Here is a 24397-nt window from a genome sequence, read left to right on the forward strand (position 1 = left end):
GCTACCGTGTATTAAATGACCCAGACTTATCACCGAACTGCCTTGCATATTCAAACGGCCCAATCTTGATCCATGCCACAAGTTCATTGGCGGCTCCCTTCTTTGCGATTGCCATACCCTGCAGAGCCTAATTCGCAACCTACGTAGCCACCCCCAGCCTGCAATGCCGTGCCGCCTGCACCAGCACAAGCCCTGCCTCTGGTTGCAACTCATCACACAGCTCCGCACGCATAGCAATAGCAACCTTAAATCCTCAACTTCACCGACAAGCGGAAACACAGTGTCAGACCTGTTGTGCACTAACACGGACAAGATATGGTTTCCCTTGCATGGGAGAAGTGGGCTGCGCCCACGCGGCCACGCCACATCTCTAGCCTGAGGCCATCAGCGTCTACCGCATCTCCCGGACAAAGCTGGGAGCGGTTCGTATATGCACGGCCCGCCATGCGTCCAGCCACGCCCCGCTGCCAACTGCCAAGCAACCGCACGGCCGAGTTTTACCTGCTGCCTATTTTTCTACAAACGGCACAACCAAACGGAAAATTGCAAAACGGTACACATGCAGCCGTGTCTTCGTTCAGTTTCTTCACGATAGAGATACGACTGACTCTCAGTCTCTTACAGGCAGCTTTGCCACGACAGCCTAGCAGCCGTTGCTCCTTGCTGTTCACGAGACCGATATATCGCTGCATCCCGCATTCGAGCCACAACCCACACGCTGCACAGTGCGCACGTGCATCCAACCACAGACATGCACACACGCACTCTCATAAAGTCGCACACAGCCATACAACTTAACGAACAACAGCACCCGAGAACCCGTCCCCTCTCCTCCGTCAGCTCAAAGCGCAGCCTGGCAACAACATACCGTCACGCGGGCCTCCAGCAACGCGCCTGACACGTCCCTACCACCTCACTCAAATCAGCATGACGACCTCACATCACCATCTCACACACAAGGGTCCACCTCCACACCAGGGATTCACATGAGGATCTCGCGTACGGCGCGGGCCGTGAGGCGGCTGGCCAGGCGCTGCGCCAGCTGCGGCACGATCTCTGTGGCCACGGCCGGCATCACCGGCAGCAGCTCGCCCGCCACCGCCAGGCCGTCAGAGCCAGCCAGGCCCTGCAGGAGGGGCAGGCGGGCAGTGTGCGGAGGCGGGTGAGGTGGAAGGCGGCTGAGGGGGTTTACTTCGTGATGATAATTACAACCCCCCCCAAAACACACACACACACACACACACACACACACACACACACACACACACACACACACACACACACACACACACACACAAACACGCTTCCCCTTCAATCCACACACACCCAACCCCACCTGCTGCAGGCCGCCCGAGCCGCGGCTGAGGAAGGCCGCGATCTTGGTCACGTTCTCCACCACCCGCCGGTCCTCCTCGGTGAGGCTGGGCGCCAGCGGCAGGAAGGTGCGCGGCGCGCCAGGCAGCAGCACCGGCACCACCGCGTTCTGCAGGCCCAGCGTCTGCGAGGGAAGGGGGTTACATCGATGATAATTCAACAGGAATGGGGATGCCAATCAAGGACACCGATGGGGGTTGCGAGGTCAGGGCAGAGTGGTGGGAACAAGGGATACCGGGGGGATGCTGAAGGGGTGTGCACAAGGTAGTTGGAGAGGTGGGTGGGGTCAAATGCATACTTTTTGGGAAGAAGATGGGAACCGGGACAGGCGCCCGATGCGGGTTGCATGCTCTTAACACGGAGTGGGGAGAGAATGGGCAAATGGTATGGCAGCTGGAGCCCGAGGGTGCGCCAGCTTACCGAACACTTGTTTATTCGGAGAGTGCCACTGGTCCCGAACCCCAGTGTGCCGCGGGAGCGAAGCCCGCCTAAGACTCTCTGCTTTCAAAAGCCTTTCCGCTCTACCGAACTACAACATCCTTTCTGTTCAATCCTCTCCACAGTTCCCCACGACAGTTCCCTCAGCGGTTGGTTACACATCTCTCTCCTCAAAGCTGCGCACTCGCTATCCCGCTGTGTTCACTGCCACTCACCGTCACGACAGCAATGGCTTGCTCGCGGCTGAGCGCGTCGATGGATTTCACCAGCTCGTCCATCTGTGTACAGCGGGTGAAAGGGGAGCAAAGAGGAAAGAAGGTTAGACTGGATAGTAGAAATTGAACCCGATAGGAATGCTGGCATTACGGTGGAGGTGGGGGCGGAGGAGCAACAGGAGGTCGCCGCGATGGGAGTGCACCTGGTGTGGAGGCCGGGTGTCGAAGGCCAGGTTGGTCTTTGCCCGCCGCAACCCCTGTATTGCTTCCACCCGCCCCCACACCCATACCCGATGCATGCCGTTCGCAGCCTATCAAACATATCTGCATCAACTCCCCAGCGCCACCACTTTGGGCCCTTCCTCACTGTCAGAACCTTAAACCCGAAATCCGCCCTTCCGCCAAAACATCCCGTCCCGCCCGCGTCCTTCGGCGGCGCGCGCTTACCATGAAGTCGCGGAAGAACGAGCCCTCTGGCGAGAAAATGAAGCGCAGGGCTGCGCGCGTGCGCAGCTGAGCCGCACCGCCCATGCCTGTGTGTTGTTGCAGCACAGCGTGTGTTGGTGTGGGCGCTGAGTGCGAGTGTGAGCGTGTGAGAAGACGTCGAGTTAGCGGGGCAGCGGGACAGCCACGCAGCCCGTCAGGCAGACAAACAGCCACACGCTACGGCCACAAGGAGGCGAAACCTGTTCGAGCAACACCCCTTCATCGTTCCGGGATCACCCATATACCCCGTACAGTGTCGCGGTAGCTCCCACCCGCGCCTGCCCGTCCCGTTTCCATACCAGTACCACTCCCCCCGTCCAAAAGCCACGGCACCCCGCACACCCACCCGCGCCGGTGGTGGTGGAGGACAGGCCTCCAATGGAGCTCAGCGCCCCTGGCTGCGCGCTCTGCTGCGAGATGGCGGCGGCGATGGAGGCGGCGAGCGGCGGCGGCAGCAGCGCTGTCAGCGGCCCCAGCAGGCTGGCGGTAGGGTCAAGCATGGCGGGTGCAGGCAGCGCGCCGCCGGCCGCGGGGTCAGCGGAGGAGCCGGGCAGACCGAAGGCGCCGCCGGGCAGGCCCAGAGCGGCGGGCGCTGTGAGGGGGGTTGGGGGGGTGTGGGGGTTTGTAAGTACCAGCCCAAGCTAAACCAAAACAAGCCAAACTAGCCGAGTTCAGGCAGGGGGTGGGGGTGAGGGTGAGGGTGGGGTTGGGTGGGGCGAGGGCGAAGGCGTGAAGAAGGTCGGGGGGTCGGAGGGTGCGGAGGTGCGAGGGTGTGGTGGTGGGTGCCTGGCTGCTATGTGTTTACTTGCACTCGGTAGCGGCTTTGGTTTGGTGTATGTTGTCAAGCGCCTAGGACCATGCCCAGGCTTCGACAATCCGAACTTTCACTCACCAGGGAAGGGGAACGGGAAGGGGAACGGCGGCGGCGGGAAGGGGAACGGGAAGCCCTGCGGCGCCTGCGCCGCCCCGCCGCTGCCACTGCTGCTGGCCCCCACGCCGGAGGCGCGCCTGTCGGCCGTCGCCGCCGCCGCCGCGGCGTCCGCCTCCGTGCCGTCGAGGCTGTTGAGGCTGCTGAAGCTGTTGACGCTGGAGAGGCTGCTGGTGGGTGTGAGGTCGCCCAGAGCGGTCTGCGAGCGGTCCACGAACTGCTCCAGCGCCCCCAGCAGGTCGATCAGCCGCTCGGCGTCAAACACGCCGTTCCTGCGGGTGACGTTTTGATGTGTGTAAAAGAAAACGAAGTTTGCGTGTGTGCAGAGTGGGGAAATCAGTCAATGAATACGGAGCAGTGCAGGGAGTAATTAGTAGGTGGTAACGAAACGGCGCATTTGCTCACACTCTTCCTCAAGTGCTAACCCTTCAACTGACAGCAACACACCCATCCCCAGCACCCCTCTCCAGCACCCCTCACCACCACACCTCTCTACAACCACACCCTTCCCCAGCACCCCTCGCCACCACACCTCTCTACAACCACACCCCTCCCCCACGCACCTCTCTACAACCCCACCCCCCCCCCCCACGCACCTGCCGTACACCATGTACTTGAGGGCGGCGCGCAGTCGCGGCGAGTCGTCCGTGAGCAGGCGCTTGGCGATGTAGGGGTAGGCCTCGTCAACCAGCGCAAAGTCGGGGTTGCCCACAAGCGCAATGCCCTCAAGCACACCTGCAGGGAGAGGTGGTGGTGGTGGCGGTAGGGAATGGTGGTAGGAAATGGTGGTAGGGAATGGTGGTGAGAGGGGTTGCGGGTTCCAGGAATGAGGGGTACACAGGTGCAGCGGGGGCTCAGCCCCGTTTCCCACGGCCCATGCCTCTCCGTACACCAGGGCCGAGCTGGCAATGCGGCGCTTGCGGCGTCTGCAAAGCTGCTCCTGGAGACGCGTGACACTGCGGTCCCCGCTCTCTCACCAATGGCGCGGATGATGAGCGCGAAGTAGGGCGGGATGCGGAAGGGGTAGTCGAACGTGATCTGGGCCAGATCAGCCGCCAGCTCCTGTTGGTGTACGTGGGGTTGAGATGGAGGAGTCGGTGTACGTGGGGTTGAGATGGAGGAGTCGGTGTACGTGGGGTTGAGATGGAGGAGTTGGTGTACGTGGGGTTGAGATGGAGGAGTCGGTGTACGTGGGGTTGAGATGGAGGAGTTGGTGTACGTGGGGTTGAGATGGAGGAGTCGGTGTATGTGGGGTTGAGATGGAGGAGTCGGTGTACGTGGGGTTGAGATGGAGGAGTTGGTGTATGTGGGGTTGAGATGGAGGAGTCGGTGTATGTGGGGTTGAGATGGAGGAGTCGGTGTACGTGGGGTTGAGATGGAGGAGTTGGTGTACGTGGGGTTGAGATGGAGGAGTCGGTGTACGTGGGGTTGAGATGGAGGAGTTGGTGTACGTGGGGTTGAGATGGAGGAGTCGGTGTATGTGGGGTTGAGATGGAGGAGTCGGTGTACGTGGGGTTGAGATGGAGGAGTTGGTGTATGTGGGGTTGAGATGGAGGAGTCGGTGTACGTGGGGTTGAGATGGAGGAGTTGGTGTATGTGGGGTTGAGATGGAGGAGTCGGTGTATGTGGGGTTGAGATGGAGGAGTTGGTGTTAAATAAATTAGAGTTGGAGTTGGTGTGCGCAGCGTTTCGGTTGGCGCGCTGGGGAACTGTTGCGGTTTTATAGCCGGCAAGGACGCGTTGGCAGGTGACAGCACAGCTGGCATGGCTGCGCCGCACGACGACGACGCATGCAATTGTTGCTTGCCGTGAAGACTGTAACGGGACTTTTAGTACATTCTTTTTCATTATCTGGGGATGGAGTTGCGTACTCAAACGGTAATGCCGAAGGCGCCGCTCCAGGTCCCTTAACACAGATTGAACGTCCCAAAGTCCTCTCCCCTCCGCCCACCTGGAAGTTGATGTTTTTGGCGCCACCGCCCTCCAGAGCCTGGTCAAACACCTGTGTGTACGTGTTTGGACGCAGCGAGGCAGATGGTGGTTGGCGCAGAGTTAGAGGAGGTCCAAGACAGGATGTGACACTCGGACAACGGCACTGCACGGCAGGGCACATTGCATGACCTACGAGCGCATGACGCGCACACACACACACACACACACACACACACACACACACACACACACACGCATACACTGTCTTTGCGCTATGTTTTCCTTGTGCTCTTTAACACACACGCACCTTGGCCAGCACGGGCAGGATGGGGCGCAGGTCCGTGCCCTCAGGGATGAAGTCCAGAGTCACGAAGTCCTGTGTATGTTAGAAAACGAAACGAAAGTCCTGTGTGTGTGTGTGTGTGTGTGTGTGTGTGTGTGTGTGTGTGTGTGTGTTTCGGCGTGTGGAGGGTGGATGCGGGAGTGAATGCAGGTGCGAGAGGCGGAGGTAGAGGACGCGCGTGCACCCGCCTTCGCCACCTTGGTTATGCATATGCGCAGCCTGACACGACGACACCCGCTAACAAGAAACCCGCAAACACACAAAATAAACACCGATGCAAACACAAGCACCCACGCACACCTTGACAATGGCCTCGTAGTCGCGGTGGATGAGGTGGCTGATGGCCTCGATCATGCCGTACTTGATCTCGTCGTCCACCTGTGGTTTGGAGTGATGTTTTGTTTTGCGAGTATGATTTAGTTCCAGGTGCTCGAGGCCTCTTTGCATGCTGTCATGGCTGCAAGATACTCATGTACCGACTTGGGGGGTCCCTTCCAGATATTAGCTGCTTCAACAGAATTAGCCAGAGACGGAGACAGGGACAGGCGGAGACAGGGACAGGCGGAGACAGGGACAAATGGAGACCGGGACAGGCGGAGACAGGGACGAACGGAGACAGCGACAAATGGAGACAGGGGCAAACGGGGACAGGGGCTCACAGCCGCACACCTGTGTCATGAGTCCAAAGTCCAGGATGGCCAGGCGGCCGTCGGGCGTGCGGATGAGGTTGCCGGGGTGCGGGTCCGCGTGGAAGAAGCCTGAGGGAGGTGGCGATGCGGGTGGCGGGGGGTTTATATTCATGATTAATTAAGAAGGGAAGGCGTAGCCAGGTACAGAGGCGGGGCACGATGGTATGAGAAAGACGGGATGCACTGAAAACTGCACACGAAGTCTTTACCGTTATGAGGGAGAATGATGGAACAGGCTGAATTAATCACACGCTTGACGCATGTGGCGACGCATACAGGACACCCGCACACCGGCACGCAGCTGGCACTGTAGGCTCCTTCCCCCCATCCACTCCGCTCCGCCGCTTCTTCCTGTCCTGCTGCTGGGCGCTCCTGTGGACCTACGTGCGCACGGCAGGTGCGGCACGCACCCCCGCTCCAGCCCAACTGCCTCTGCGTGAGGCGACTCACACAGGACCCTCCCGCCCAGCTGCCTCTGCCCCCCCCCCCACACACACGCCGGTCGCTCTCCCTCACCCGTCTCCAGCAGCTGCTTGAGGTAGCAGATGACGCCCACGTTCACCAACGTGCCCACATCGTCCGCCTTGGACTGAGACAGCTTCTCGCCCTCAAGCCACTGTGGTGTAGAGGGGGGGTCGCGTTCGTGATACATTAACAGTGGTACAGCAAGCTAGCGGGAGGAAACACCAAGCAACATGAACACAGCCTCATGCCCGGCAACCCCGCCCCGCGCCCCCGCACCCAGCCTCACCACGCCCCCGCACCCACCCCGCCCCCGCGGCCCCCACCCCTCACCTCGGTGGTCAGCACGCGGCGGCTTGTGTACTCGAAGTAGGTGCGCGGCACCACCACCTACACGTGACGGCACACACGTAACGACACACACGTGACGGCACACACGTGACGGCGCACACGTGACGGCACACACGTGACGGCACACACGTGACGGCACACACGTTAGCGCAAACGTGACAGCACACACATGAGCGCCCACGGCACACGGTATGCAGCGGAACACACGCGTGATGCTGCGGTGTGTGCGGACGTGGCGCGGCCGCCACGTGCGGCACATGTGCCACGGGCTGCCCTCGCAGAAACAGCACCATTGCCCGGCATTACCGCCCAGCATTACGGTACAATCCGCAACCGCCTCCTTCCCCCTGCCTCCCTCCCGCCTCCCTCCGTTCCTCCCTCCCTCTCTGCCGCCCCATCTCCCGCCTCCCCCCTCTCTAGCTCCCTCACTCTGTACCACAGCTCGCATATGCTGCTGCAGTTTCTCCTTGCAGCGCGACTGTTTCCTTACGGGATTGGTTCAACGTTAACCCCCTCCCTAGCTCCCTCCCTCCCTCCCTCTCTCGCACCTGCGGCAGGTCGACGCGCATCTGCTCGGCGAAGCGCTCCGAGTTGGCGCCCTCGTGCACGTAGTCCAGCTCCTCGAAGAAGCGCGCCGCCCACTCGTCCAGCAGCGCCACCACATCCGTGGTCAGCTGTGGTGAGGTGGGAGGTGGGAGGTGGGGTGGGGGTTACATCCACGGTTAGGTAAGGAAGTGGTAGACGGTCAGGTGGGGGTGGGGTGGGTGGGAGATGGAGTGGGGTGGTAGGGTGGGTGGGTGTGGTCAGGTGGGGAGGTGTGGAGTTAGGAGGGAGGGTAGACGTGTTAGGGGTTGGCGTCGGAAGTCCATTACAATCGGCGGTGTCGACTAGCGACTAGCAGCTGCTGCGTTAGTCAGGTGTTAATTGGCGGTGGCTACGGCGAGGCAATAGAGTCAAGGTGACGGGTGATCAAACACGCATCCACCGCCTTCCAGTCTTCTTCTGGCACGGCCGGCACCAGCACGTGAAAGCACACAACCCCGCAGCCCGAACCCTCACGGCCCGGGCGGCCCGGGCAACCCTGAAATGCAGCCCCAAACCCTCACGCACCTGCGGGAAGCGGCGCAGGAAGATACCCAGTCGTCGGATGATGTAGAGGTCGATGGTGACGGTCTCCAGCACGTAGGGCCGCTGCACCTTGACCGCCACAGTCTCGCCCGTCTTGAGCCGGCCCTTGTACACCTGCCGACAGCAAGGGGGGCGTGCGTGTGTGTGTCGGGGGTTCCATTCATAATGATAAATGAAGAAGAAGCGACGTTGAAGCCAGAGGCAGGCTGTGGCTTGTCACAGACCGAACTGCGCGCGTGGCGAGCGCGTGGCGTCGCATGCAACGCAAGGGCGGGTGGCTAACCCATTGCTTGCCAGGCAACGGCGTGCAAGTGATCGGTTCGGCGCCTGCATGTTTTCGGGGCCTCCGCAGTTAAATGGACATGCCCACAAATGATTACAATAACCTCACAACGGCGTTACGCAGCCGCAATACGGTACGCACCTGGCCCAGCGAGGCCGCGGCGATGGGCTCCGGCGTGAGCTCGGCGAACACCTCGTACCAGGGGGCGCCCAGCTCCTCGTTGATGACCTGTGTGTACGCGTACCGTATTTGTTGCGGAGGCAGCGATGTGTTGAAGAGCACAAGGAAACAAAGATCAAGACAGTCGCAGCGATGTAGCTTGGGTGGTGATGAGAGTGAGGAGACGAACGGCGCTATTGGCTCGAAAGCTCGCCTACTTAGCTGGCCCAACCCCAACCCCCAACCCCACCACCCGGAAAAAGTGGGATTGAGCGATGAGCCTCACGATTATGCCCCTGTCAATCTCACACCGTCACACCACCACGCTCCCACAAACACACACTCCCACACACTCCCACACACTCCCACACAGGCACCCCCAAAGCCCCATCCCACCACCACCACCACCCCATCCCATCCCACACACACGCCCCACGTAGCTCCCCACCTGCATGGCCAGCTTGCTGTCGAAGCTAGGCACCTTGTCACACAGCTTCTGCAGCTCGTTCATGGCGGCGGGGCTCAGCAGGTCGGGCCGGATGGACAGCGCCTGCGTGGAGCCGGAGGGGGACGGGAGGCGGTGCGGTTTTGTGCTGGGCAGTGGGAGTTGTTGCGGCGCGCTCGGACAAATTGCGGTTTACCATCCGAGGAATGCCGTAGTGGAGGTAAACTCAAGATCCTCTGCTCAATCATAAGCTGCTGCTACGTACGTGGCCGGGCCTCCGCACCCTTCCCGCGGCACCAACCCCTGGTAACCCCAGCCGCAGCACCCAGCCACCCAGACCCCAGACGCGAAACCCAGCACCTCCCAACCACCCCGCCTAGCCCACCCATCCCACCATCCCCAAACACCCCACCTAAGCACACGCACACACGCAAACCCACACATGCAAACCCACACACACACACACACACACACACACACACACACACACACACACACACACACACGCCCACCCTCACGCACCTGGCCCAGCTTGATGTAGGCGGGCCCCAGGCTGGTCACGATGTCTCGCAGCTGGATGGCGCGCTTCACCTCGTTCTCACGCAGCTTGCCCGCCGCTGCGTCCACCGCCAGGCCGGTCAGGAACTTGCCGCTGATGCCTGTGTGCGTGTGTTTGGTAGGGTGGAGGTAGTGGTGGGGAGGGAGAGCGGGTGGGGGGCCTTGGGGGGAGAGTGGGAGGTAGTTTGCTAGGTTGAAAAATTGGGAACAGGATACAAGCAGGGGAATCAGGGGAGAGTGGGAGGTGGGTGCGAGTTGTTGTTGGTGTGGTTGCACGTGCACGTGCACAGGCTTCCACCTGCTTCCTGGACCCGCCGCGCGAACACGCCACAGGTGCGCGCCTGGCGCACTGGCGGCCACACTACTGCAACGCCACCCCGTCGCAGGGCGACCCCAACCTCACTCCCTCTGGTCCTGCACTCAAGCAGGAAACACAAGGCCAGACACCCTCCTGCCAGTGCCTGCGCACTCCTGCCCCTATAGCTCACGCTCTCATCCACGCTCTCATCCTCGTTCTTTTGCATTTGCGGTTCGGTTTGGTTTGGGCTGGTATCTACAACCTCCCCGCCCCTGCCCCCACCCCCTTACCCAGCAGCTGTGCGATGCGTGTGACGACGGACACGGGGCGGCGGTCCCAGTAGCGGCTGATAGCGTCCACGTCGTATGTCAGAGGCTGTGTAAGGGCGGCGAGGTGAAGAGGAGGTGAGGAGCGGAACAGGGAGCAGGGTATAAGTCTTGACGTCTCAGCAAGAATATGCAGTTGTTTGTGAAACGGGCGCTTTGCTTCCGCAAGCGATTGGGACTTCCTACTAACCCACTTTCTCCACTGCCCCCATCTTACCTAACCCTCCTCCACAGCCCCCTTTCCCATCCTCCTACTTTCCCTGAACCATCTCTTTGTATCTCATGACTCCCCTCCTTTTACTTCTCCTGAACAATCTCCATATCTGCAGCACCCCTCTCACCAGCTGGTGGTCGCTGTCGCTGTCTGTCTCAATCAGCTCCATTCGCACATTGCTGTTTGCGAAGTCGTCCTCGTTCAGGTTGGCGCCGCGGAAGCCCGCCATCAGCACCCGCAGTTGCTCGTCCTCCTCCATCTTGCTACGCACCGCGCGCATCTGGCTGCTCATGGCGGCAACGCTCGTGGCGGCGCCGCCAGTGGCGGCCGCAGCCGCCACATTGCGGCGGACGGCCGCGGGAACAGCAGCCGCGGGCGCTACGCGCCGCGTGGCGGCGCTGGTTGGGGTGGAGGCGGCGCTCCGCGCCGGCACGTGGTTCAACTTGGACTGCATTTTCCGGCTGCTGGTTTTCAGGGGCTGATGTGGCTCCTGTTGTCCTGTAAGTGTCTTGACCTAGGAGGCTGCTGCTGAAGCAGCTGGCCGTTCAGGGTCCGCGGGAGCAAGGTTCAAGGAACTGTCAGGGCATGCAGGTGAGGGAGAACAGCATAGGCAGGATTGCGTTACTGCGGAGGTGCAGCCGTGCCACCTCTGACAACAGCCCCGCCCTGCCCATGCGGCAGCAATGTGCGCAAGATTGGCACATTCTGTGGAGGTGGGGATCGAACGCTGAAATTGCGCGGGTCGCCGGTAGTTCTCAGGAGACGTGGCACACTAAGAGGCTGCACCAGATTTTTTTCCGTGCGCGCCGGCAAACGACGCGAGCCCCTTAGGAGTACGTTCCAAGAACTCCTATCATAGGGGCAGGCGCGCAAAGGCTGCAGCCAGCGCGCTTAGCCGCGATGCCTTGCGGACCTCAGGTATGGCGCAAGACCCCACCGCTAAGAGCCACGCGCGCTGATATCTAAGCCACTCGCAGTGAATGTTCCGCAGGCCTCTAGGCACTACGCGCGCCTGGGCGACTCCGCGCGCACCTGTGCACTCGCTCTCCACCGCTCGCCTTCGCTTGCGCTCCACACCGCCCGGCAGAAATGCAATCTGCTACTGAGTTACTGGTCGTGTAACTCGCGCTCTCTAACCGCGAGCAAGCTGCTGTCTCAGGCCGGTAAGAGGAACTGATGGTTCGGTTGGTTGGGCAGCGGCAAGACGGCCAGTAGAGGACGGGTTAGGATGCAACCCTACCTCACAAAAGCAATGCGCAAGGCAGCTGGCTGGCGCTTTGGCCGGATTGACCAACCTTGCATGCTGGGGACAGTGCTGGGGAAAGTTTCGCAGTCATTTTGCCATCAAATGCTACATGCCTATCGTCTTGATTCGGACATATATTCATGTACTTAAGGTCCACCTAGGAGCACGAACTCGGCTGAAGGCCCTAGTCCATTTCGCGTCGGCACGAAAATGGTCGGGGGCGGCATTTTGAGTAGACGACCTGCATGTCTTAGTGGTGATGGCAAACTCATACTATGTCCCTGCGGGCGGCTGGTTCACATCTACAGCGCCGTCACCGGAGAGCGCGTTGGCTCGCTGGTTGGCCATGCCGACGAGGTCACGGGCGTTATATTGGACCCCGAGAATGCAGACCAGGTGAGAGCCTGTCTGTGTTGCTCGTCGCGACGTTCCATTCCGACGGCGGGACGGCGGCGGGTATTCTGCCATTTGCGCGCGCGCGGGATGCTCTTATAGTAAACATAATACCAAAAGACCATGAAGAGCTGGCCAGGGGTCGTAATTCGGTCGGCCTCGCGGGCGTGTGTGTGTATGCGCAGCGTGAGCCCGATATGGCCCCGGCCACCGCGGCCGCGGTGGTGCCTTGCTCTGACCGACACGGCCCCTGCTCCCGCTCCTTACAACGAAGGGGCGGAGCATCCACCTCACTAGAACTGCAATCCATCATGCCGCCACCTGGTCCTATTGTGTACAGCACGGCCCAGGACAGGAATGGCACCAAATGACCCCTCGCACTCCACAGGTGTACACCTGCTCCATGGACGCGACGGTGCGGCTGTGGGACTACCGCTCGGGCGAGGAACTCAGTCGCGTGACGGCGCGGGAGCCTGTTAAGCACATGGTGAGGCTCTAATCTTTACAAGAGCGAAGGGCGTAGCCCTGGATTCAGAGCCGAAGGGCTAGGCTGCTACCGGATTGGGATACGGTGGGATGTGGGCAACCGGGACGTTGCGGACTGCAGCTTTCCGGCGAGGGAGAAGCCGCGATGTCACCGGGAACGGGCAGTGCATAGGTTATGGGTGACATAGTGCCTGCTACATGGGGTGAAGGCGAGGCAGGGCAACAAGAGAAGTGAGGGCCGCAGACAATGGCATGCAGGGGTGGACGGCTGCGTGCCCATTAAGTCACGCGCCCATGCTGCCCCCCACAACACCCCTGCAACACCCCCGCCTGATATATGGAAGCGGCGGGCGGGGTTTAGGGGTGTTGTGGGGTGCGACCGTGGCGCATGGCTAGATGGGCACCCGCCCGAAGCACTGCGCCGCAATGCATTGAGCACACGCCCCCGGCCGCTGACGAGACTCACACTATTCAGGATCAACCACCAGACCTTGCTGGTGACAACTTTAGTTCTGAGGCCTGGACTAGGGCGCAGCACTGCGCACTGCCGCATTCGCAACACGCCACCACGCATGAACATCCTCCGTGCACGGCATCAATTGGTGCCCTACTTACCTTGACCACCACCCGTGTCCTTTGTGATCATCTCCGGGCTCCTCCAATCTGCGTCGCCTCACTTCCCGCTTTCCCTTGCTGATGCCGCACGTGTGCCCATGTGTGCCCGTGCCCGCGTGTGGTATCGCGCGTGTGTGTCTTGCTGCTGCGACAGGTGATCCACAAGGGCCTTGGGGTGGCCTATCTGTCCATGCAGCTGCGCGAGGGCGGCGGGCGCGTGGTGCTGTACAACATCCGTACAGGCAAGGTGAGAGGAGCAACCGGGGCACAGGCACAGGGCGGGTTTGCTCTGTACAACATCCGTACCGGCAAGGTGGGAGGAGCAACCGGGGTAAAGACACAGGGGCACGGGGGTGCTCTGTGGGGTGGGGCCAGATGAGGGAGAGCAAAGGGAGCAAGGAAAAGGGGGAGCATTGTCGTGGTATGAGGAGCACAGGACAGGGGGGGGTGTACTCTTGAGGCAAAGCTGACAGGGGATGCTCTCGTGGGCTGGGCTGCTCTGTGGAGTGATGGGGCGGAGGATGGGGCCGGGGAGGAGCAGAGCGTGGCAGCGCGGTGGGGTAGGCCGTGGTGGAGGCTAGTGGGGATTGACTGAGGCGAGACGAACTGGCTTAGGCGGAGAGGGCACGGGGCTGTTTGAATCTGGGGCAGGCGCGGCAGCCGCCTCGCATCATGACCACCAGCCCGCACAGGGCACCCATGGTGCCGGGGCCGGGGTCGGGTCGGTGCGACTGGTGGTGCAGCGCGCAGTGCGGTGGACCACGGGCGTGTGTGCGTGTGTTTTGCACCGCCCACCCGCAACACTGCCTCATCCCGGCCCCGCCCCGACTTACCCTGACCCCGCCTCATCCCGCCCCCGCACCGCCCCGTCTCTTCTTTACTTGGCCCCGCCCTGACCCCTCGTGGCCCATCCCCCGCTCCGCGCCCGTCCCGCCCCGACCCCGCCGCAGTTCTCCGGCACCGCCATGAAGACGCGCCTGGCGGGCCCCCTGGCTCTGAGCCCCAGCGGCGCCCTGGCCGCCACCATTGACCGCCACAGCCTGTTCGTCTGGCGCACCGGCACCGACATCTACCAGCCCCTCAACCTGCACCACACCAGGCCCTACACCGTGAGTGCCGCAGTGTGTTGATCCGTGCGTGGCGTGGGTGTTGGGAGCGTGATCGTGTGTTGGGAGTTTGTGGTTCTAGGTCAGGGGGGATGGGAGATGGGAGGTGGCCGGGGAAGTAGATGGTGCGTGGTAGTACGGTACTAGGCCCGGGCAGGAGTGGCCGGGTTGCGTGGTGTGAGGGTGGGACGTGGGAGGGGGCAGCAAGTCGCATTTCTTCGCATGAGCATTGCAACAGCAGCTGGCCGCTGACGATACCTACACTATTCAGGATCAACCACCAGACTTTTCGGGTGATAACTTTAGTTCTGAGGCCAGGCTGCGTGCATCCACCAACCGCATGCGCGCTAGCACATCACCCCAATCTTGCTGTGCTGTTGTGGCAGAAGTATGTGCCATTGCATCAAGCAACGGACCGATGCTTGAGGAGAAAGAGAACCGCTGACGATACTTACACTATTCAGGATCAACCACCAGACTTTTCGGGTGATAACTTTAGTTCTGAGGTTCTCTTTCTCCACAGAACCATGGCTCCTTGCATCCATACGCATGTTTTTGACCTCTTATTTGCATGGTCATATGACCTGGCGGGTGGAGCGGCGGCAGGGGTTTCTCGCCCAAAGCACTCCACCGCATGCCCTACATCCATCACTTAGCCGATGACGATACCTACACTATTCAGGATCAACCACCAGACTTTTCGGGTGACAACTTTAGTTCTGAGGCTACCTCCTCCCTCCGCACAACTCCACACCCACACAATTCCCTCCATCCCTCTCATGCCCCTGCACGCGCAACCCTGACTCCTGCCTCAACTCCAACAGCCCAGCTCCTGCTCCTCCTCACCCTATCTCCCAACCTCCCGAACTCCCAACCTCCCTTGCCCCCATCTCCCTCAGTGTCTGGCCATCTCGGCGGATGACTCGCTCATTGCCGCGGGCGACGCCTCCGGTCGCATCCTCATCTGGCGCGCCTTCGAGCACTCGGTGCCCTCTGGTCTGCGCAGCGAGAACAGCGGCAAGGCGCATCCCACCGTGCAGGTGTGTGTGCAAGGCAGGGGAGGGGAGCGGGGAACGGCACGGGGGATAGCCATTCATGCGAAATGTTTGTATGAATGGCTATTGGGGAGGCGGATACGGGTGGAGGGTTGGATGCTGAGGCCGGGCCAGGGGCAGAGGGGGGGGCCAGAGGAGTGGCTGGGATTTGGAGTGAGGAGGGGCAGGAAGCAAGCAAGGACACGTTTAAAGGACCGTAAGGCGTGGCGCCGCATCCTTGCATGTGCGTTCTCCACCCTCCTCCTTGTAATCCGTCTCCCTGGCGCACATGCCCACTGCTCGACACCAGGGGCAGCTCGTTGTTGCACTGGGACCTCTCCCCCTCAGCGCTCCTCGCCTCTCCCTGACCTGTCCCCCACGTCTCCTCCCACGTCTTCTCCTGACCTGCCCCAGTAGTATGGGCTGGTATCTACAACCCCACCCCACGTGTCGTTCAGTGCATCCTGTACCGCTTTTCCAAACGTCCTTGCAACCCCCCACGTGTCCTCCCATGCCCCCGCAGCCACCGTTGACCACGCTGCACTGGCACGCGCACCCGGTGGGCTGTCTCACCTTCTCGCCCGATGGAACCTACCTGCTCAGGTGCGGGTGGGCGTGGGGGTTACATTCATGATTAGCTAAGGAAGTGGTAGACGGTAGGGGGGCGGGTGGGCGGTGCGTGCATGTGCGCGTCCGTGGCGGCATTGGGACGAAGAGGTATTGGCACGTGTGGAGGCACAACGCCGTTCCACTCATCAGGTGTGAGTAGTAGCAGCGGCGGCTACAGCTGCAGCATCCTTTCTGCACCCCCATCTCTTCTGCTCCTGAGTCCTGACCTGGCCTGTGTCGGCCCCGTGTTTCTCACCACAGCGGCGGCTCGGAGGGTGTGCTGGTGCAGTGGGCGCTGGAGACCAACCGGCCCGGCTTCCTGCCTCGCCTGGGTGGGCCGCTGCTGGGCCTGCACCCCTCGCCCGCCGACCCCGCCCGCTACCTGGTCCGGCAGGTGAGATGTGGGGACGTGCACGGCGTGCGTGTCGTGCTGTGGGGACGTGCACGGCGTGCGTGTCGTGCTGTGGGGACGTGTACGGGGTGCGTGTTGCGCTGTGGGGACGTGCACGGCGTGCGTGTCGTGCTGTGGGGACGTGTACGGGGTGCGTGTTGCGCTGTGGGGACGTGTACGGGGTGCGTGTTGCGCTGTGGGGACGTGTACGGGGTGCGTGTTGCGCTGTGGGGACGTGTACGGGGTGCGTGTTGCGCTGTGGGGACGTGCACGGCGTGCGTGTCGTGCTGTGGGGACGTGTACGGGGTGCGTGTTGCGCTGTGGGGACGTGTACGGGGTGCGTGTTGCGCTGTGGGGACGTGTACGGGTTGCGTGTTGCGCTGTGGGGACGTGTACGGGGTGCGTGTTGCGCTGTGGGGACGTGTACGGGGTGCGTGTTGCGCTGTGGGGACGTGTACGGGGTGCGTGTTGCGCTGTGGGGACGTGTACGGGGTGCGTGTTGCGCTGTGGGGACGTGTACGGGGTGCGTGTTGCGCTGTGGGGACGTGTACGGGGTGCGTGTTGCGCTGTGGGGACGTGTACGGGGTGCGTGTTGCGCTGTGGGGACGTGTACGGGGTGCGTGTTGCGCTGTGGGGACGTGTACGGGGTGCGTGTTGCGCTGTGGGGACGTGTACGGGTTGCGTGTTGCGCTGTGGGGACGTGTACGGGGTGCGTGTTGCGCTGTGGGGACGTGTACGGGGTGCGTGTTGCGCTGTGGGGACGTGTACGGGTTGCATGTTGTTGTGTACCCGTAGGTGTGTTGGGGCTGGTGCGGGATGCGTGGGACACGGGCGGTGCCACGGCTGGCCTGCGTCCTGCATCCACGGCGCTCCCTCGCCCACAGCCCCACACCCCCGATTGCTGTTCCCCAAGATTGCCTACCGGCGACCATCTCCTTAGCTGGTCATGGATGTAACCCCCAGACCCGCCTGCCTCCTCCCCCTCCCCCTGCACCTGCGCCTGCAGGCGGACAACGTGGTGCGGTTAGTCAACGTGGCGACCATGAAGGTGGAGTGCTCTGTGCAGGGGCTGAGGCCGCCGCCCGCAGGCCTGCTGCCTCCCGCAGGCGTTGCGGGCGGCGCGGCGGCGCTGCTGCCGCCGGGCGCCGGCTCTGGTGGTGTCGGGGGCGGCGGCGGCAGCGGCGGCGTGCTGGTGGTGCCTGCGGAGAACGCGGCGCTGCAGTTTTATGATGTTGGCCGCGACCGACACATGCAGCTTGTGCAGGTGGGGAGAGGGCTGGGATGCGGGGCCGGGCTGCAAGCCGTGGCATACGACGGCGGGGTGTGCAACAGTGGTGGGGCTGCAAACATGGCTGCCATGCTTCGTCGTGCTGCGTCGCTCCAGCACGTGCTTGATCTTGCCGTGTCCTCCAGGGTGCTCCTTGTGTAGAACCGACACACCTATCACGCATCCGTCTTTCGCCTTTTCTTACCCACCACCCCAGGTCGCCCCACGCAACGCTGTGTCGCTTTCCGACACCTCGGCCAGCGGCCGCCACGGAGCAGGCCCGCACGCCCACCCGCACGGGCAACCGCCTCACCACCAACACCCGCACCCCCACCAGCAGCACCCGCACGCGCACGTGCCGCACGGAGGCCAGCAGCAGCCCGGGCAACCCTCGACATCTGGATCCGGCCCTGGATCCGAAACGCCCGCGCCGCCGTTCGTGTCGCTGCTGGCGTTCAACCGCGATGGATCTGTGATGGCAACTGTGGATCTACGGCCAGACGCCGGGCCGTACGGATCCACGGAGGCCTGCCTCAAGTTCTGGGACGCTGGATCCAGCGGCCAGGAATCTGAAGCCTCGACATCTTCCGGATCTGGATTCGCGCTTAACACGCGCGTGGACGAGCCACATCGCGACCTGGTGTCCGCGCTAGTGTACCATCCCACCCGCGACCTGGCCGTGACCACGGGAGGGTCCGGATCCGAGTCCGAATTCAAGGTCTGGATCCAGGAGCGCCGCGCCGGCGCCCCCGGATCCGGATCCGGCCGGCGGGCTGGCGAGCCGCCGTCCACGCACTGGCGCTGCCGCAGCACCGGCGGCTACAAGGGCCTTCCCTTGGGCGCTGCGGCGTTCAGCGCCGATGGCAGCGTGCTCGCGGTGGCGGCCGCCAGCCGCGTCACGCTGTGGGATGTGGAGAGCAACGCGCTGGCGGCGGCGCTGCCGGCGGCGGTGCCCACCACCAGCGCGGCGGCGGCGGCGGCGCCGCTGACGTCACTGGCGTTTGTGCCCGGGACGCCGTTCCTGGCGGCGGCGTCACCGTCGTGCGTGGCGGTTTACAACCTTCTAACCGCCGCCGTACACTGGTGCCTGCCGTACGGCGCGGTTTCGATCACGGCGGATGCGGCATACGGCCTGCTAGCGGCGGCGCTTCCCGCGCCGCCGCCAGCTGCTGGACCAGTGGCGGCGGCGGCGGACGTTGCCGCGGGCGAGGAGGGCGCCGCGGCTGAGGAGCCGGAGGCTGCGGGCGCAGGGCCGGCGTCGACGGCGGCTGCAACCGCCGCCGCGGCGCAGCGGCGGCGGCAGGCTGCACGTGCGGCACACGGCGCTGCGGCGGCTGCGGGTTGCCACGTGCTCGTGTTTGATCCGCGGGACGCCACACCCAAGTACCACTGCCATGTAGCCGGCGCAAGCCACGTGCACTTGGCGGCTCTGCCGTCCGCTGCCGGCGGCGGCAGCGGCACCGCAGCAGGCTGCAGTCCGCTGCTCATATTGAGAGACAACCGGCAGTACTCGGTCGCGGCAGTGCCGGGCAGCGCTGCCTCAGCGGCGTCGGCGACGGGCGAGGAGGCGGCGGGCTCCATTCCAAAGGAGGAGACGCTGTCGGTGTTCGAGGCGACGTTTGGCAAGGTGGCGGCGGGCGCTGGCGGCGCGGCGGCGATGGATGTGGACGGCGGCGCGGGTGTGGGCGGCAAGGCGCGCTGGGCGGAGCTCTTTGACGCGCCCTCGCACGTGCTGCCGCCGCCCACGGCGCTGGCACACGCCTTCCTCACATTGCTCACCACAACGCCCGATTCATGATGCTGGAATGATGCGGAGTGCGGCGAACTGTGCGCGCATCGTGGGAAGAGCTGGGCATAGCGTGCGAAAAGCGGGTCGAGCGGAGAGATGGGGCTGACTAGGAGGCTGGTGTGATGGTGGCGGTGGGGTGCCGGTGGCTGGCCTCCCGCGGCTCTGCTAGACGCTCTAGACGCTCAATGCTTGGGACGGGCGCACCCATGAGCAGCAGGGTAGCACTGAGTACTTCGCACGTGCGGCGTACGGCACGGCACTCCTCGCGACTCCCAACGGCCCAACGAACGCACGGGATCACTGTCGGGCTTCCACGCAACTGCCAACGAACATGGGCGGCACATGGCGTGACGGTTGGCGCGCAGCGCGAGCGGGAGAGGGCAGTTGAGCGCGCACGCGTGTGGGAAGCTGTGACAGAGTACGGCGGAGCGCAGTGGAGGCTGGCGGTTGGCGCGGCGCGCGAATGGGAGTGCATAGTCATGAGCGCACCGTTGGGGAAGCTGCGTGTGAGCTGCATGTAAACTCAGAGAGACGCATGGGGGTAGCTCTGTTTCCGTAAGCTGCCTCTAAGCGCACACGGTTTCATAAGGCTGACGTATCAACTCTCAGCCTGTCTCCCCTACGGTACGGGTTGCAACACCAACTTGTTACATCCGGTCATGGTCTCTTGTGTGACGGGCTGCAATGCCCTTGGGCATGCCGCACGTGCGGCCATTGGACGTCGGAGCCTCATCACACGGCAGCATGACAAGGGGGGGGGGTGTAAATACCAGCCCAAACTAAACCAAAACCAACGAAAACGGGAGTGCAGGCAGAGGCGTTAGTTGCAAGCGATAATACTTATGGGATGTGGGCCGAGGCGTCGTGGAGAAGCAGGGCGAGCGGCGCCGGCGATAAATGTCGCCGCCCGGGCTCGGTGGCGCGCACAACAGCACAAGACAGGCACGCGGACGCGACAAGCAAAACCCACGACTTACCTGGCGACCAGGAAAGCAGCCCCGACGCCAGGCAGGGAGCGTCGGGCCAGGACTCCAGGAGCACGACATGTGGGAAAGGGGCAAGGCAAAATCGGAAGGGGGTTGGGCACAGTGAAAGGGCCGAGGCGGGGGGGGGGGGAAGCGCCCGTCCCGCACGCTCCATTCCATCCACACATGCACGCACGAGTCCTAAGTACAACAGTACAACACTTCAGCCCGGTGCCATCATCCAACTCTCCGCCACCCACCGGTCCCGATCCCCCCCCCCCCACACCACTCGGTCCTAAAGGGCTCAGGGACAGTGCCGGCAGGATGTCAGCAGGCATACGTGATGCGCAGTAACGATGCACGGTTTGGTGAAGGTTGGCAGCCAGCTGGGGGGAGGGCGGTTTCCCTTCGGGCCGGAGATGGTTCCCTCCTGACCTGGGTGCACTGGCGATGAGCCCATAACCGCTGGGTGCTGGGCACCCTTGCTTGGTCGGACTGTCCCTTCTTGTAATGTCGCATTCATACGTGATGATGGTAAGCATAGGTAGGAGCAGCGAGGGTGGGCAAACCCGCAAGCTGATTAAAGCTGTTTCGCACCGGCGCCGTCCCCGTGCACTAGCGACTACAACGTTTCATGGTGTCGTGCACATTCGCATTCGCGTTTCGAAAGCACTTCACTATCTGGTGTCCAGTCACAGCCGTGCAATTTGTGCTGGCCTGCGCTGAGTCCCAACATACCCCAAGATGCTACTTACGGTATGGCTGTTCCGCACGTTTGAAAGTTACATAGGTCCAACTACGGTTATCCCGGAGTCTCCAGCCTCCACATCGCCGCCTTGCCCCATTGCGCGCGCATCTTGCAGCGTGCTCAGTGCATGGGGGCGGCGCATAAAACGTCACACACCGTCCTTCTGTTTCCCCTGCCCTCGGCCCCCTCACAACCACACGAGTAAATCGGAGTAATCCATCACTACCTGGGGGCCGGGGCATGGCCTCCGGCTCGCATGTATGCAGGTGGTTCAAATACACACGACTGAGCCCCTGTCAACTCGGGTTCTATGTATGTGTGAAACGCAGGGCTTCATTGTGTGGTGTGCGGCGTGAGCAACATCGGGGGGTATGCCTTGTCAACAACGTCCAAGTACTGCCGCTAGTCAACATCAGGAGGCGCACATCCCAAGATTCCCAACCGTAGTCAACCAGTGCTGATGAGTGCAGGCAGCTCGCTGCATTCCCTCCCTGCCACGGCATCCCAGATTTCCCAGCGGGTCGCAACCCCCAAGTAAGCACATACCATGCTTCACAGCGATAGGTCACGCGCAGGCGTCAACAAAAATAGCGCAACCTTTGCCAATGCGGTCACCACATCCCATTTTCCACAACCAAGTTAGGAGTAGCTCATTGCAAAATCGTCCTCGTGCCGGTCTCCGTAATTTGCCGCGTTGTATTTTCCCGCGCGTTTTGTTTCTTCCTCGTGCTCGTCCTCCTCGCGCCGCTGCTGCTGCTGCTGGTACGCCAGCCCCGCCGCGTACGGGTCGTAGTAACCGTACGGACCGTAACCGGGCGGCATGGGACCGTAACCCGGCGGCGGCATCATGCCGTACGGCGGCGGGTACGGCATGGCGCCTGGCGGCGGCATCATGCCCACGGCCCCGGCTCCTGGCGGCGGCATCATGCCGTAGGGGGCGGCGGGCATGGCGCCCGGCACGGCCCCCAGGATGGCCTCTTCCTCCAGGACTGACAGGTCCACACACTCGGGGTTGACGTCCAGGTCGGGCAGCTCCAGGTCTGTGTGTGTGTATGTGTTCAGGGTGTGTTAGAGAGAGAGAGATTGTGTGTAAAATGGGTGTGTGTGTGTGAGCGTGTCGGTGAATGGATGTGGGTGGGTACTCCACTCTCACCTCGCGCCCGTCCTCTCCCAATCCTCTCCCAAGCCTCCTCCACATCCATAACCCCATCCACTCCCTCCCCCCTCCACGCCACGCCACGCCACGCCACGCCACGCCACGCCACGCCGGCACTCACCCAGTCCTGCCAGCGTGTCCCTCAGGCTGCCCAGCCCCAGGCCGCCAGTGTCCAGGTCGGCGTCGGCGTCCACCAGCACCGCCACATCCGCCAGCGGCAGGCTGTCCACGATGCCGTCGTCAGGGAACGCAGCCAACACCTGAGAGCAGGGCGGGGGTCCCATGCATGAATGAGTTAGATGATATGATGTGTGGGGGAGGCGAGGGAGGGAGAGAGGGACGGAGCTGGGTGGGAGGTGGGTTGCTGAGCGAGATTGGAAATGGGGGCGGCCCCGACCGTCGGTTGCAATACAGTATACACAGGCCGCCCGGGCGCCCTCTTCAACCCACCAACCATCCCGATGGTTTTATATATTTTGGGATTGGATTGGTTACCCCAACCTTTAATTACTTTGAGATTGGGTTGGGTTGCCCCGCCATCTGCCCCCACCTGCTCCTGCATGCCCCCGATCATGTCCTCCAGCATCTCCTCCACCGCCTCCAGGTTGGGCAGCTGGCTGGGCGGCGGCTCCGCCTCGCCCGCGGCGCCGCTGGAGCTGACGGCGAGGTCGATGCCGTCCAGCGCGTGCGCCGTGTCCAGGCCCTGTGTGTGTGTGTGTGTGTGTGTGTGTGTGTGTGTGTGTGTGTGTGTGTGTGTGTGTGTGTGTGTGTGTGTGTGTGTGTGTGTTAGGAAACACGATGAATGGGAAACTGTTTGCGCGTGCGTGTCAGTGTGTGTGTGCTGACGGAGGTCATCGACACGGTTGATGGGCAGGCAAATAGGGGTAAGGAGCAGGTAAGTGGGTGGGTGGGTGGGCAAGATGCTCACGCCGCCGCACGCACCGAGAGCAGGGCGTCCACGTTGGGTGGTGCCTCGGGAGCGCCCGCCGCCGCTGTGTCGTCAGCGGGGGCTGCTGCCGCCGCCGCCGCTGCTGCGCCCGCGCCGCCGCCGCCCTCCTCCGAGTCCGCTTGCTGCTGCGCCATGAGGCCGGCCACGTAGGCCACATGCGTGGTGACGGCGTTGGACAGGAAGGCCTGCGGGCGTGGCGGTTTAGTGAATACCTTCCCAAGCCCAAACTAAACGAAACCAAGCCAAGTAAACGAAGCACAGGCAGGTACGACAGTTGCAGGGGTGCAGAAGCGCGTGACGTGTGTGAAGAGTTGGTGGATCCGGGAACGGACGTTTGCTGCCAACCCTATGCGGCAGCAATTGCGCCTGCCTCCACCCCCAGCAAGGCAAATGATGGTAAACATGCAAAACACAAGTTTGCAAAACCCAACACGCACGCGCGCGCGCACCACACAGGCAACTACGCACCTGCATGCGGGTGCGGCCCTCCTCCACCTGCTGATGCAGGGCGCCCTCCGCGGCGCCGAATGCGGCCGACAGCGCTGTGAGCAGGGAATTGGACACCGCCGCACTGGCCGCCGAGCCGCGGGAGACCTGCGGCAGCAGAGGAGGAGCGGAAGGGAGGGGGCGGGGGAGGGATCAGCATGGGCTCAAAAGGATCTGGGGCACACTGAGAGCCCATGTTCGCCGTCACGTGCTCGCCCCTTCAGTGACTTCGACAGCAGATGCCCCCGGCAATGGGCTACTTTGGGATTGTAATGAACTACCCCGCCCCCCTCCTCCCTCCCTCGCCACCCCTCAGCCCCTCCCCCCAGCCCCGCACAGGCCACCCCGCCCAGGCGGGTTGGGCTCGTTGCCCCCGACCGTCATCTGCCACCCTACTACCGGCCCTCCTCTCCTTCCCTCCTCTCCTTCCCTCCTCTCCGTTTTTCCTCTCCTTCCCTCCTCTCCTTCGTCCCCTCCTCCTCTCCTCCCCTCTCCTCCTCCCCTCCTCCCCCCCTCAACCCCAACCCC

The 24397-nt window shown here is 62.7% G+C and overlaps 3 protein-coding genes across 3 annotated transcripts in view; 1 reads left to right on the plus strand and 2 right to left on the minus strand.

Annotated features, from left to right (window-relative positions):
• Position 1: 1 nt before the first annotated feature.
• CHLRE_04g215400v5 (uncharacterized protein) lies at positions 2-11867 on the minus strand. Its single transcript, XM_043061686.1, has 22 exons — positions 11662-11867; positions 10757-11204; positions 10380-10464; positions 9756-9892; positions 9237-9338; positions 8771-8857; positions 8329-8460; positions 7767-7892; positions 7201-7257; positions 6922-7021; positions 6386-6474; positions 6017-6094; positions 5681-5749; positions 5393-5443; positions 4419-4503; positions 4038-4176; positions 3406-3713; positions 2860-3105; positions 2475-2560; positions 2028-2090; positions 1337-1498; positions 2-1126 (listed from the first exon to the last, which is right to left on the minus strand). Exons 2-22 carry the CDS (start codon positions 11081-11083, stop codon positions 983-985), a joined length of 2673 nt encoding a protein of 890 aa, XP_042925100.1. The 5' UTR covers positions 11084-11204; positions 11662-11867; the 3' UTR covers positions 2-982.
• A 128-nt stretch (positions 11868-11995) lies between these two features.
• CHLRE_04g215350v5 (uncharacterized protein) lies at positions 11996-20343 on the plus strand. Its single transcript, XM_043061685.1, has 9 exons — positions 11996-12271; positions 12657-12755; positions 13524-13616; positions 14320-14478; positions 15375-15515; positions 16033-16112; positions 16380-16512; positions 17516-17773; positions 17994-20343. The coding sequence occupies exons 1-9, from the start codon at positions 12086-12088 to the stop codon at positions 19572-19574; spliced, it is 2730 nt and encodes a 909-aa protein (XP_042925101.1). The 5' UTR covers positions 11996-12085; the 3' UTR covers positions 19575-20343.
• A 758-nt stretch (positions 20344-21101) lies between these two features.
• CHLRE_04g215250v5 (uncharacterized protein) overlaps positions 21102-24397 on the minus strand; it is a 13016-nt gene continuing 9720 nt past the window's right edge. The window contains exons 12-18 of the mRNA XM_043061684.1: positions 24395-24397; positions 24248-24302; positions 23852-23977; positions 23377-23568; positions 22985-23137; positions 22556-22694; positions 21102-22318 (exon numbers count right to left, since the gene is read on the minus strand). The exon at positions 24395-24397 is cut by the window's right edge and continues 201 nt beyond it. Of these exons, the coding sequence (XP_042925102.1) occupies positions 21918-22318; positions 22556-22694; positions 22985-23137; positions 23377-23568; positions 23852-23977; positions 24248-24302; positions 24395-24397 (1069 nt within the window). The 3' untranslated portion in view covers positions 21102-21917. The remainder of the gene's footprint in view (positions 22319-22555; positions 22695-22984; positions 23138-23376; positions 23569-23851; positions 23978-24247; positions 24303-24394) is intronic.

This window comes from Chlamydomonas reinhardtii, chromosome 4 (assembly GCF_000002595.2).
Source record: "Chlamydomonas reinhardtii strain CC-503 cw92 mt+ chromosome 4, whole genome shotgun sequence".
NCBI classification, from domain to species: Eukaryota; Viridiplantae; Chlorophyta; class Chlorophyceae; order Chlamydomonadales; family Chlamydomonadaceae; genus Chlamydomonas; species Chlamydomonas reinhardtii.